The following is a 14,709-nucleotide window of genomic DNA, read 5'->3' on the forward strand; positions in this document are numbered from 1 at the left end:
ACATTGTGTTTCACACTCTCATTCATTCATATTGTGTTTCATGCAATCATTCATTATGTTTTCTAAAAACCAATTACCATTGAACTATGCGCATTATTATCCTGTCTTTCCAGATCACCGTTGGATCTTTCCTATTTTCTTTAGTTTTCTCCCTCCATCCACCATATTATGTGACCATATATTTCCCCCCCGCCCACTCTCATGCTTCTGTTCCAATGTCTTTGCTCCTTGGATTCCTTGTACATGTTTTACTGGTTTCCTTCTGTTTTTACAGTAATGTGGTATTTATCCTTATGAGACTGAGTTAATTCACTCAGCATAATGCCCTCCAGTCTCTCCTAAATTATGTAATAATTTTCAAAATCATTGCTCCTAAGTACTATGTAGTGTTTCATTGTGTGAATGTATCATAATTTCTCAACCCACTTGATTATGGTTGGATATTTAGGCTGTTTCCATGTTCCTTGCAATAGTGAATAATGCTGTTATGAACATTGGTGTATAAATCTCCATTTGTATCCCAGTTCTAATTTCCTTGGGGTATATTCCTAGGAGTGGAATAGCTACAATATATGGAGTTTCTATGTTCAGCTTTTTGAGGAAATGCCAAAATGCTTTCCAGGGTGGTTGTACCATTTTATAATCCCACCATCAGTGTGTGATAGTTCCTATCTCTCCTTGTCTTCCCAACATTTATTGCTTGCTGTCCTGTTACACTTTGCCACTGCTGCTGGGGTGAGATGATATTTCATTGTAGTTTTGATTTACATTAGCTGAAACTTGACAGTGAATAGAAAGTCTGTGAGACTGGAAGGAGCTTGAGGCATCTGAGTAACAGAAAGAAGACCTGGGCCGAACTGTTGATGGCCAGAGTATTGATAGAAAAGGTTGGAGCTGTTGGTCCAGGTTCAGCAGAGACTCCATCCATGGGAAAGGTATTGACCTTAGTCCAAAGGAATCTCTCTGGTGCCCTAGTGGTAATGATTTGCACTTTCAATCAAAGACACATGGTGTGAATATACCAGCTGTTCTGTGGGAGAAAGATGGATAATTCTCTCCTGGGTGATTTATAGCTTCTGAAATCCCACTGGTGGGTCAGCTATGAGTTGATTCTAATGCAACATAATAACCACCACCAAAGAGAGCTGGGAGACTTTGAAGGGTTTTATGTAGGGGAAAGTGAGAAGGTCAGAATTGCATCTTAAAACAGTTTGGCTGATGTATGGAAAATAGATTGAGGGGAAAAAAATGTAAAAGGGAAAGAGAGTTTGGGAGAGTAAGGGATGGTTTAAGTAACAGCCTCAGTGCAATAGAGTGGTGGTTTTGTAAGTGCGACCAAGGGAACAGATTTGATAATTTTGATTATCAAATGATGGTAGGTTTGATAGGATTTAGAAACAGATTGAAGTTTGCTTGAAGGAGGAAAATTCCTTATTTAAGATCTTTTACGTGAGGAGTCATCTTTGGATAGTATGTTAGCTGCTAAATGAAAGGTTGGAAATTTTAATCTAATGGAGGAATCTTTGAGGAAAGGCCAGTTATTTGGTGTCATTGAATGGATTTAATCTCATAGCGACCCTATGAGCAACAGATTGAAACCTCATCCTATCATAATCTCTGCCATGCTCAAGCCATTTTTGCATGGGGAGGGGGGTGTCTTCCTGTCTTTCACTGACCCTCTGTTTTTCCAAGTGTGCTGTGTTTTTACGAGGATGGCCCCTCCAGACAGCATGCCCGGAGTATGTGAGATGAAGTTTCACTGTCCTTGCCTTTAATGAGAATCCTGGCTTTCCTTTCTCCAAGACAAATTTGTTTGTTCTTTTGGCAGTCCATGAGATATTCAGTACTCTTTTCCAACACCACAGTTAAGTCAATTTTTCTTTGATCTTCCTTATTTGTTGTCCAACTTTCACATGCACATGAAAGCAATTGAAAACACTATCGTTTGGTTCAGGCACAGCTTAGTCTTTAAACTGTATCTTTGCTCTTTAGCACTTTTTGTCTTTGACAGGAGACTTGTACATTGCAACATATCTTTTGATTTCCTGCTTAAAAAAATCAGCTGCTGCTGAAAACTGTGGAGCATAATTTTTCTACTAGGACACATATGTTGCTGTTATTATGTGCCATCGAGTCACCTGCGACGCATAGCAACCCTATGTACAACAGCCTTAAGAAACCCTGCTGTATATCCTGTGCCAGTCTTACTGTCTCTGACACACCTGCCTTAATTACCCCAGTCACTGAATCAATCCACCTCATAGAGGGTCTTCCTCTCTTGTGCTGTCCCACCATCCTCCCAAGCAAGATGTCTCTTTACAAGGACTGATCCCTCCTTGCAACATATCCAAAGTATATCAGACGAAGGTTCAGAATCCAAGGAACAGCCTGGTCTCATCCTCTCTAGCATGAACCTGTTTGTTCTCCTGGCAGTCCATGCTAATATTCAGAACTCTTCTCCAGCACCACAGCTCAAAGACATCAATTCTCATTCTATCATCCTTAGTCATTGTCCAGATTTCTGATGCATAGCAAGTAATTGCAAAGTATATGGCCTAGATCAGGCACACCTTAGTCTCCAGACTGACATCATTGCTCTTCAGTATTTGGAGAGGTCTCTGACATCAGACTTTCTCAATGCAATTTGTCTTTTAATTTCCTGGCTGTTGCTACCAGAGTGTTGATTGTAGAGCCAAGCAAACTGAAACTGTAAACAATCTCAATCTCTTCACCATCTAACATGATGCTACCAGTTGGCCCAGTGCTGAGAATCTTTGTTTTTATGATGTTGAATGTCAATCCATATTGAAGGCTGCAGTCCTTGACCTTCTGCAGCAAATGCTTCAGAAAACATGAGTTCCTTTGAATTGGAGTAGACTGGATGATGGCTGAGTTTATGTGGGAAGAATGGTAAAAATTTAAGTGCTTATGGGAACTAATCCTGAAATGAGGGAAATCAGGCTGCATATAAGGCAATAGGGAGTGTGGAAGACTGGCAAAGTAGAGTATTCATGCCCTTCTGAACGAGGTAGTTACTACCACTGTAGAACTTTGTCAGATTTTCTGATTTTTCTAAAGAAACCAGATTCTAGATTTTAATAGAAAACTGTTTTTATATTTTCATTTTGGCTTCCCAGTCAAGATTCTAAAGAACACTGTGCTAGCCATACACAACACATCTGCAGGTGGAATCTGGCTCATGGGTGGCCGTTTCTTACTTGAGATCTCTTCCACTCCATGTCTTCCTTTGGAAAGGTTTTGGAGTTAAATGCAGTCTCTGACTCAGAGTTTTTAAAAAGTTAGGGGTGCTGATCAGGGGGAAAAAAGGGTATTTTAAGTTGGCTAACTTAGGAGGTTCTGATGATCTCAGCTCACACGGTCTGTCAGCAGGGCTCAGGTGATGGGCTGAGACTGAGACCTGTGGAAATCAACGTAACCTAATTTAGAGTCCATAGCAGTAAGCGCTTTTGTCTTAAAATAGACCAGTCCAGACCATGATAGTCGGAGGCATTTGAGGTGGATTGGGAACCAGGACTCACTCCAGCTTTTCCTCCTGAGTTTTCAGTTGAAGAGCCCTTAAACCTTTTAAGAGAGTGAGTGGTTGGCTGCATGTTTTATTTATGAATCCATAGGCAATTCTAGCAAGCCGTCACATAGAATCACAAAGCCATATTTGATTTTCTGTTGGAGCCTTAAACAGAACTTATACTTGGACATTGAATTTTGTTCATGAGGTACTTTTTAAAGTGATATATGTTGTACAAATGATATCTTTGGTCTCATATTTAGCAACATTTATCTTTTTCTGCCTACAGTTTAATCACATTAATAATTGATCATCTTTAGGACTATGCATCTCAAATATGGAAGAATGACAGTATTTTAACATTTGTAATAGAGCCCACTGACTGACCTGTTATGACTTCATTATAGTATTTGAAACAATGCTATTTTAACTACTTCCCTACTTCCTATCTAGCCTGGATTTATAGTTGGCTGGAAAAGCTTAGAGATGAGTTTCTTGAGGTCAATAATGGGACTAGAAGCAGACTTTTAATTTTTTTGCATTATTGATTGCTGAATAAAGTTGATCTTCTTGTTCTTTCCCGGGGATTCATTTTACAAAATTAGGGGAAAAAAAGATCACGGTAGACAGAAATTAGGAGACGATAACCAAAAAAAAATCTCGAGTGTCAAAACAAGTCCCTAAAAATATATCAGGGAACTTAAACACAGCTGGAGGAGGTGGGGCTGCTGTGAATGACTCAGTAGTGCAAGTTGGGATCATGTGACCTAGGAGAACATGGCAGCCGTGGAACATGCCTTTGGTTTGCCTCCCCAGCTGGGCCTTCGTGGTGCCTGTGAAATCAACATCATTCTCTGTGCTGCAGTTAAACAGTGTCCCAGGATACTACGCTGCACTATGTGCATTTGATAGTGGTGGTGTGTGCTAATTCCACAATGAAGTGTCAGGCCTGGGTTGCTAATTGAAATTTACTGTTAAGAAGGCAGCTACATGGTGGTGAAGAAATGATCCCTTTGTCGTTTTCTGTTCTCTGAAGTTCTGATTTGATTTGATACCTTCTGTGAAATTGTGCACAATACCTTTTGTGCAGCATGATCTTGGTTGAATGAGCAGCGTCAGCCTGTTCAGAGGCCACCAGCAGCTGAATTTTGTTCTTTTTTGCTTCTTGGCTTTTTTATTGAGTGTTTGAAAAAGAAAGAAAAAAATGTCTTCAACTAGTCAGGTCCAAACTCCCAACTAGACATTATTTTAATATCCTGTATTTCTCTCTTACAGGTTCCCCGCCCCCTGATTCGCCGCCCCCTTGGGGGGTTGTTGTTTTTGTTGTTAGGTGCCATTGAGTCGAGTATGATTCATAGTGACCCTATGAACAGCAGATCCTAATCCTGTCCTGTGCTGTCCTGACAATCTCACAATCCCCAAAACCCTCAAACCCGTACCTGCAGTCACTGTGTCGTCGATCCACCTGGTTGAGTGTCTTCCTCTCCTTTGCTGTTCTTCCACCTTCCCAAGAATAATGTCCCTCTCTAAGGAGTAACCTCTCCTAGCACCATGCTAAAAATATATGAGATGAAGCTTCGTCATCTTTGCCTCCAAGGAGCACACTGGCTGCACCTTTTCCAGGATGGATCTTTTTGTTCTTTTGGCAGTTCTTGAGGGCAAAGTTGTTACTTTTATAGCCCTACTGTAGTTTTTAGGTGATGTTAAGTTGATGAGGGGTCATAGTGATGCTGTGGACAACAGATTTGAGCCTTGCCATGCTCTGTGCCACCGTCACAATCTCTGCTGTGTGAACCCATCCTTAACAGTTACTGGCCAGTCCATAATTTCCTTGAGTGCCATGCTTTCTTTTTTCCTAGCATGATGTCTTTTCTTAATAACGGACCCCTTCTGACAACATGCTCAAAGTAGGTGAGATGAAGAAGTTTCATGATCCCTGCCTGTAAGGAGCACCTTGGTTGCACTTCGTCTGGGTAGATGTTTTTGTTCTCTTGGCAATCCACTGCATAGTCAGTAATTTTCCTTGACACCACAATTCAACGGTATCTCTTCTTCTTTGGCCCTAGTCTCTGGGTAGTACAAATAGTGAATGTGCATGGCTGATGACGGAAAGGTTGGCAGTTTGAACCCCCTCAGCCATTCCACAAGAGGAAGATATGACAGTCTACTTTCTTAAAGACTTTGACCTTAAAAACTCCCAGGACACTTTTTCTCTATTCCACAGGGTCCCTAAGAGTCAGCATCTACTTGATGACAGTGGGCTTGGTTATTTATATTTGTTTGGGGTGTAATAACAATGCATATTAGTGCCCTAATTGAAAACCCCCTTTTCCTTATTTATGGTGTCATTCAAACTCTTCAGAAACACTGAACTAAGGCAGAGCTGGGGGATCACAAGACTGACACTTAATAAATACTTTTACAGTAAATATAGCAAAAATGGAAAAGGTACCTTTGGGTCACACTATACAGAAAAGAGGTAGGTGGGTGGGATCTATCAAATGTATCAGAAATAGAGTCTTTTATTATGGTAACTGTTCCAGAGCATAGGAATAATGGAAAGTCACTAATCATTCTGACACCAGCATAAGTCAAAAATGAAACCTAGATCAGGAGAGTTCAGGGACCCTGTGGGCCAGTGTCACCATGCCTGAGTTTTAAAATAAGGAAACATTAAATAAATATATCAGTGTATGCATGCTCAGTGTGTGTGTGTTCCAAAGGGAGCAAGCCCACTTTTTGTTGGTCAATTATTTCATTCTCCAAAGCCTTGGCCAGCTGGAATGTATAATCACCAATGAATACATTGATGTGAGTGTAAATTTTACTTGTTTTTGACATGGGGTTCTCAGACTTAGAAAGAGGCCTCAGAAATGTCTACTTCAGTGAAGAAGATATGGGAGAAAGAGTTCGAGTCTATCACTTAGAATGACAGCTCTAGAAGTGACGGTTCCAGAAAGTGACATAATGGAGTTGTGGGCCTCGAGCCTCAATACCTAGATTCTAGGTTCACCAAACACAGCACAGTCATTTACTTGTTGGGTTTAGGGAAAGATAATCAGAAGGACATTTTGGGTTTTTTCTCTCTTTATTGCCCAAAACCAAGGGCTTGCAAATAAACAAGAGGAAGAAAAAGAAACCTACATGGCATCCAGCGCTGCTATCGTTTTGTTAACTCTGAGTTAGTATGTGTGTGTGCATTTGCGTTTGTGCTTTTACAAAAGTGTGCGTAAATCATAAAAATCTTTCATAATCTACTTCCATTTCCCCAGCACCATGTCATGAACATTTTTTCGTCTTGAAATATTCATGTAACTATAACATTGGGGCGATGGTGGCTCAGTGTAAAAAGTTGCACTACTAACCCAAAGGCGTGTAGCTGGGATCCAACAGCTGTTCCACAGGAAAAAGAAGGGGGAAATCTCATCTCATGTGATTTACAGCCTCTGAAAACGCATGGGAGGGTCAGCTATGAGTTGGTACATGACAACAATAACAGCAACATCACCACCTTGTCCTGTCTGTCTCTGTCATTATTTAAGTAAATTATTTCTTATTGCTGGGAATGTTGATCCTACTCCCCTTCCCATTCAACAAATTATTTCAGCAAATATATTGTAAACAGAACAATTATAGTGTATTTCAAAATAAAACAAAATTAAGTTTTGAGGAACATAAATATACAAAAGTAAGTTTCTTAGAAAGAGTAGGAAAATTCTTCTTAGGGCTTTTTTTAGGGAAAGTGGAAACTATGGAAAACATTTAATAGTCTATAAGAGGACCCTTTGGGATATAAGAGGCAGAAACCACAAGTAGCAGTGAAACAAACAAACACCTTTTGGTAAATTTATCAGTTTGTTTGTTGACTCAGTAATGATATTTAGCACTCATTCAACAAAATGGTCCCATATTGCAGGCAGCATTTGTTTAGCACCACTGGGGCCTCAACTGGGCTGTCTCTCATGACTTTGTAGTCAGCTGTTGATTGGCTAGACAGTTCTGCTGATTGGCTGTGCTTTTTCACATGACTTGGGTATTGCCTGGAGCAACATAGCTCTATTTTGTTCCTCATATCCCATCAGGCTGGGTTGAGCATGTCTAAATTGATGTGGCAGATGTGAGCAGGAGAGGAAACACCCAAGCGCTATTTCAGGCTTTTGCCTGATTCATATTTGCTAACCTTCTATCAGCCAAAGCAAGCCACACGGCAGAACTCAATGTCAAATTGGGAAGGCACCACCAAGGATATGGTTATAGGACAGGGGTAAAGAGAGCCCTTGATGCAGTCAGCCTGCCATAGCATATGTAACTAAAATTGCCTGAGGATGGGTACTTCAGTCACTGCTCCGTCAAGAGTATCAGATAATAAATAACACCTGACTTGGTCTCTCCATAGTTCAGCTCTGTTTTGCTTTGTGTTTGTCACTCTCAGAAAGGTCTCTCTGCATGATGAGACCCCAGCACTCCATCTTTTTATTTTATAATTTTTTTTTATAGGGCCTGTCATGAAAGCAAGTGATTCTGGTTGGGGGAGGGGGCAGGAAGAGCTTTTCTTTTCCATTTGTTCTAGCTAAATCTTGGTAGGGAGTGTTTTGGGACCAGTGTATGTCACATGCCTCTCCTCTGACCAGCTGCTATATTTGAAGGATGGAATAATGTGATTAACCAGGAGTGGGCCATGTCCTCATCCCTAATACCTGGATACCACCCCATACTAGCTAAGGTGTGACGCAGGGTTTTAGTGTTCCCCAAGTCTTAACTATTAGGAATGCAGGTTGGGGAATAATTTCTCCAGAGAAAATGGGGATTGTATTACCAGAAAAGAAGGAAGGGAGAAGGGACACCAGGCAGGTAAAATATATCCTGTTTTATTAATGTGTATTTCTTTTAGTTTTATTAATTACCTGATTGAGATACTTATTTTTTGGGTGTGCTAACACCAAAGTAGGTGTTTTCTGAATGTTATCTTACATATTTCCATACTATGGGTTGATATGGGATGACTTGTCTTTTACAGAAGAGGAAGAGCCTTACTGAGATGAATTCACACAGTAGCTGCAATTATGGGCTCAAACATAGTGATGATTGGAATAGTGTTTTTTTGTTGTCCAAAGGGTCACTATAGATTGGGACTGAGCTGATGATCTTTAACCATAATAGATTGGAGAAAGGTTGATCTTAATAGTTAAACAGTTTGCCAACATCATTCAGTGAATCATTATTAAAGTGGAACTGTGAATCTGAGTTTGCCCTTTTGCAAAGTCTATTCTCATAGTCCGGCAATGCTTCAGGGTACGTGTGCTGGCCAATGCGGCCTGAAGTTACCTGGGTTAGTATTTGGAGGTCTGAAAGCTCCGCTTTTCTCCTCCCCGATTCCAAAAAAAACTCTTTTCCCAGCAATGCTTGAGGGTGCGCGCCTGGCCAATGTGGCCTGAGGTTACCTGGGTTAGAATTTGGAGATCTGAAAGCTGCGCTTCTTCATTGACTATGCAGAGGCTTTTGACTGTGTGGATCACAACAAGCTGTTGTTGACTCTGAGAAGAATGGGAATCCCAGAACATTTGATTGTGCTAATGCAAAACCTATACTTGAACCAAGAGGCAGTCATCAGAACAGAGCAAGGAGACACTACATCGTTCAAAATCAAGAAGGGAGTCCATCAGGGATATATTCTGTCTCCATACCTTTTCAATCTGTGTGCAGAACAGATCATCTGAGATGCTGGGTTGTACGAAGAGGAATGTGGCATCAGGATTGGTTGAAGAGTCATCAACAATCTGCGTTATGCAGATGACACAACCCTGCTTGCTGAAACTTAGGAGGACCTGAAGCGCTTGATGAAAAAGTCAAGGACTGCAGCCTCCTATATGGATTGAAGCTCAACATCAAGAAAACAAAGATTCTGACCACTGGGCCAATTGGCAGCATCAGTATGATGGTGAAGAGATTGAGATAGTTAACAGTTTTAGTTTGCTTGGCTCCACAGTCAACACTCTTGGTAACAGCAGCCAGGAAATCAAGAGACAAATTGCATTGGGAAAGTCGGCTGTGAGGGACCTCTCAAGAGTACGGAAGAGCAACGACATCAGGCTGGAGACTAAGGTTTGCCTGATCCGGGCTATCGTCTTCGCAATTATGTGCAATGCATCAGAGAGTTGGACAGTGAATAGGGTTGATAGAAAGAGAATTGATGCCTTTGAGCTGTGGTGCTGAAGAAGAGTGTTGAACATACCATGGACTGCTAGGAGAACAAACAGGTTTGTCCTGGAGAAGGTGAAGCTGGAATGGTCCTTGGAGTCAAAGATTCTGAAGTTTTATCTGACATCCTTTGGGCATGTTGCAAGGAGGGACTGGTCCTTGGAGAGGGACATCATGTTTGGCAGAGTGGAGGGGCGGCGAAGGAGAGGAAGACCTTCGATGAGATGGATCAATTCTGTGACTGGAGTGGTGGGAATAAGTGCGTTTGAGATGGCTAGGTTGGCACAGGATAGAGGAGCATATAGAGCTCTTGTATATAGGGTCACTATGAGTCACAAGCGACTCGATGGCACATAACAACAACAACATTCTCATAGTCACTGTTCTTTCTGTTGTAAAACTGAAGGAAAAGAAAATACACTATTGATACTCCAAAGCCGGAGAACACCACGCAGCCCATTTAGGTCCTTGCACTGAAGAGATGACCCTGAAACCTCAGGTACATGAAATCTTAACCTTTGTGCCTGAATAACCACGAGGAGAGTCTACTTTTCTAGGGATTGTGAGACCAGGAACACTAACACAGTGCACTGTTTCACTCTGTAATTTTGTACAGGTGTGGTGTGGTTGATTTGACTAGTAAACTAAATAAAGAAGTCCCAAAAGGGCAGCGTGAAGGATAAGTAAGAGAGGTGTCTTAGTTACTTAGTGCTGCCGTAATAGAAATATCATAAGGGGGTGGCTTTGAAGAACAGAAACTTATGTCCTCATACTTCAGAAGGCTTGATGTTTGAATTCAGAGTGTGTTTCAAGGGGGAAGCCCTGTTCTAGGTTCAGCTTCTGTGCATTGGCATTCTTGCATTACAACTACCCCTGTTGCCAGATTGTGTCTGTCTTCTGTGTCTGTGTCTCTGTGTCAGTTCTACTCATTTTATAGCTCAAACATCATTAGGTTCAAGACATATCCAATGCTAGAGTGGCCTCATTAACGTAACAAGGAAAATTCACTTTCCAAACAGGATTGCATCCATTCATATATGGGTTAAGATTGCAATACATATTTTGCTGTTGGTAGGTGCCGTTGAGTCAACAGCACCCCATGGATATCAGATCAGAGCCTTGCCTTGTCCTGTACCATCATCACCATCTCCAGTATTCTCAAGCCCATTATTACAGTCCTGTGTCAACCCATCTCCCTGAGGATCTTCCTTTCCTTCACTCACCTTCTCTCTACTTTTTCTAGCATCATTTCTTTTTTCTAAGGACTGGCCTCTCCTGATAACATATCCAAAGTAGCTGAGGTGAAGTTTCACCATTCTTGCTTCTAAGAACACTATGGTTTTACTTCTTCCAAGATAAATCTGTTTGTTCTTTTGACAGTGTATAGTTTATTCACTACTCTTTACCTCACCACAACTCAAAGGCATTGATTCTTCTTTGGTCTTCCTTATTCATAGTCCAACTTTTCAATGTAGGAAGTAATTGAAAATACCATGGCTTCAATCGGGTGCATCTTATTCTTTAAACTGATATATATCCTTGCTCTTTAGAACTGTAGTGAGGTCCTTCACAGCACATTTTCCCAATGCACCACATCTTTTGATTTCTTGACTGTTCTTACCATGATAATTATTAACTGTGGATCCCAGTAAAATGAAATAGTTGAAAGCGTCAATCTTTTCTCCATCTACCATGTTGTTCCCAATCAGTCCAGTGCTGAGGAATTTTGTTTTCTTGATGTTGAGATATAATCCATATTGAAGACAGTAGTCATTGATCTTTTGCAACAAGTGTTTCCAGTCCTCCTCACTTTCTGCAAACAAGGATGTCACATATTTTAGGGAAACATAATTCCATTCATAATAGATGGGAAGAAAAATAGGACTATCACTTTTCTGGTGGTGTAATTTAGGATCTGACTATATGCATAGCACTTGTGTTGGTTAGGCTACCTCTCTTTCTACTTGCTTCATCCCATGTGGCACACTAGTGCTGTCCATGATCGGTATAGGAGGGAGAAGTCACAGTGTGTGAGCCAAGTACATGACATTCTAGGATGCAACAGCTTTTAAAAGTCATTGTCTAGCCTAAGATACATGAGGAATTGTACCCTCTCAAGATGAATTACTTTCAGCTAAGGTTTTCATGATGGGGAATTCAACAGTGAATTTTTTTGAGATCCTAACTCTCAACTGGATTCATTTTAGGAAGGAAAAGATGGCATTTCTTTTTCCTTTTGCTCTTTGAACTTTTGACCTTGGTTAGGGGCATTCATAGCATGCTTTAGAACAAATTCATATATAGTAAGTGAAAATTTACTTAAATTTTCTTTTAAAATATTCTTCATGGTCATGATTTGATTTCCCTTTATCAACCTATATATATTTTAAAACATAATAGCTGTTAAGTGGTTCTAAAGAAGCTTCATTTTAATTATCTCTCTTCTTGTTTTGCAGATCCCTGATTGAAGCCATTTCCTTGTACAGACCATGAAAAGAATGCAGTGAAAATCCTGTCCAACAGTGGAAATACTGGTTTAATCACCAGTTTAGTGATAGCATTTCTTCTCTTCAGTAGCGCCTCATAGTATAAGAAAAATGTATGGAAGTGCAAGAACAATCACTAATCTGGAGGGGAGCCCTTCCAGATCCCCTCGTTTGCCAAGGTCCCCTCGTTTGGGCCACCGAAGAACAAGTAGTGGGGGCGGTGGAGGAACAGGCAAGACTTTGTCCATGGAGAATATCCAGTCCCTTAATGCAGCCTATGCTACGTCTGGACCTATGTACCTGAGTGACCATGAGGGGGTGGCTTCAACGACTTACCCGAAGGGCACCATGACTCTGGGAAGGGCCACAAATCGAGCTGTGTATGGGGGCCGAGTCACAGCCATGGGGAGCAGTCCGAATATTGCTTCAGCTGGACTTTCCCACACGGATGTCCTTTCATACACGGATCAACATGGCGGCCTGACCACCTCATCCCATCATCGTCACCACCAGGTCCCCTCCATGCTCAGGCAGGTAAGGGATGGCACAATGTTAGATCTTCAGGCTCAGCTCAAGGAGCTTCAGCGAGAGAACGACCTCCTCCGGAAAGAGCTAGACATCAAGGATAGCAAGTTAGGCTCTTCCATGAACAGCATCAAGACCTTCTGGAGTCCTGAGCTCAAGAAGGAGCGAGTGTTGAGGAAAGAAGAGGCAGCCCGAATGTCTGTCCTCAAGGAGCAGATGAGGGTCTCCCATGAAGAAAATCAGGTAGGTTCTGACTCATCTCTGTTTGCTAGCCTTTATTTCTCACTGAGCAGTTGATGCTTTGCAGATGATGGCAGCACGACCTGTGTAGAAGCAAGTCTGGCGTCTCTGAGAAGGTTATGACATCTTACTTGATGCCAGAAGCAGCGTAGGGGTGTGAAGTTTTAACCTTCCCGGTAACTCTGTTGAGGATGTGGTATTGCCTCACTTTTGTACTTGGTTAATTTTGTTTTCTTTTTCAGCACTGGCAGGACAAGTTCAGACGTACTTCCCTCAGAATAGAAGAGGATTGTTCATTTTTGCAAGACTAAAAACTTTAACAGCAGCATTGAGGGTCATATTAGACTGGTGAATTGATTTTTCTTTTTAAAAAAAAAACACTCTTGGAAGTATTTCCCTCTAGAATTGTAGAAGGAGTTAAGTTTCCTAAGTGCTAAATTGAACAGTATTAAAGGGATTGAGTAGAAAGGGTTTCATATAATTTTAAGTTTATACAGTAAAATGTAACCTAGTCTTCTTGCCTTCATTCTTTTAGTATTAATTATGTACAACAGCTGTAATGAGCAAAGATGTTTTTATTCTTCTTTGATACATCCTCAATGTTATAGAAAGATTAGTTTCCCAGTGTCTACTTGATATCACACCATTGTTTTTCTTAAGTCTTCTGTAATTCTGCAGTACCTCCTTAATAAAGTTATTTCCTTGGCTCAGTCTGTAAACACCTTCCAGGACAGCCTGAGCTGATGTTGTCCCCTTACAACTTCTGTTTCCTGTGCTACTTGTACCACTACCCAATAACTTCTGCTGCCTGTGTTCACGGTTTCTCACTCCATGTCTTTGTTCTTACTCTTCCATTCACTAACGGCCTTCCTAACAGCCTCAACCTCTATCCCCAGGTCCCTCCACTTCAATTTCCTTCTAATTACAACCAGTTTCCATGTTCACATCCTACCTGTTCTGTGAGGCCCACTGTATACACGGGCTATTATTTTCATAAATATTTTGAATTCAAATGGACCTTAAATCCCAGCTTTCCCTCTTAGTTGTATTTAGCAAATGAGGAGAATAGGAAAGTAGAGGGTGCTGAGTCATTTTCTGAAAGTTTCCCATATATCATTTAACCTTCTTAGAAACTCTAGTTTGGGCTTAATTGGTAATTCTATGATAATTAGTCTTGATGTTGTTCTAATAAAGCGCTCAGTCTTCCTTGGGGTCATCTGCTGATCAGCTCATCTGTTTTCTGGCTGCCACACCTTTGGAGGCCAAGTGCCCATAGAAGCACGTGTGACCTGTATTTAGAATTTGCTCTTGCTTTCCTTCTTTTCATATAAAATAATCATCTTATCCCTTTGATTATCTGACAGAACCATTGGTTTTCAGATGTGGAAATGTGGTTTTTGGTTGAGACAGAAAGCTTTGTTCTTCTTTTCCAAATAAAATTAATGCAGTTCACTGTTATTTTTCCTTTTTCTCCCTGACTTTGTGCATTTCTCTCCTTCCTTTGAAATATTTTGGAATATAGGAATGATACACAAAGTGACAGATAATTTGAAAGCTGTTCTTTAAACTTTCAGCCTCCAAATTATTTCTATGTTATGCTTTTGTCATTAAAAATTTTTAAATTATAGATGCTCGTGTGTGTGTGTGTGTGTTTGGAAGCAGGAATGCTATCCACTTCCTAAACAACATGCCTCTGAAAACTATGAGTTTTGATAAGCGATGATTGTTACAGAA

The 14,709-nt window shown here is 40.9% G+C and overlaps 1 protein-coding gene across 1 annotated transcript in view; it reads left to right on the forward strand.

The window, feature by feature from the left end:
* Positions 1–14,709, forward strand: part of ERC2 (ELKS/RAB6-interacting/CAST family member 2) — a 1,171,987-nt gene that overhangs the window by 37,119 nt on the left and 1,120,159 nt on the right. Inside the window, exon 2 of the mRNA XM_006892220.1 lies at positions 12,181–12,978. Coding sequence (XP_006892282.1) covers positions 12,322–12,978 — 657 coding nt within the window. The 5' untranslated portion in view covers positions 12,181–12,321. The remainder of the gene's footprint in view (positions 1–12,180; positions 12,979–14,709) is intronic.

Source organism: Elephantulus edwardii, unplaced genomic scaffold (assembly GCF_000299155.1).
Source record: "Elephantulus edwardii isolate Elephantulus edwardi_28Jun2011 unplaced genomic scaffold, EleEdw1.0 scaffold00113, whole genome shotgun sequence".
NCBI classification, from domain to species: domain Eukaryota; kingdom Metazoa; phylum Chordata; class Mammalia; order Macroscelidea; family Macroscelididae; genus Elephantulus; species Elephantulus edwardii.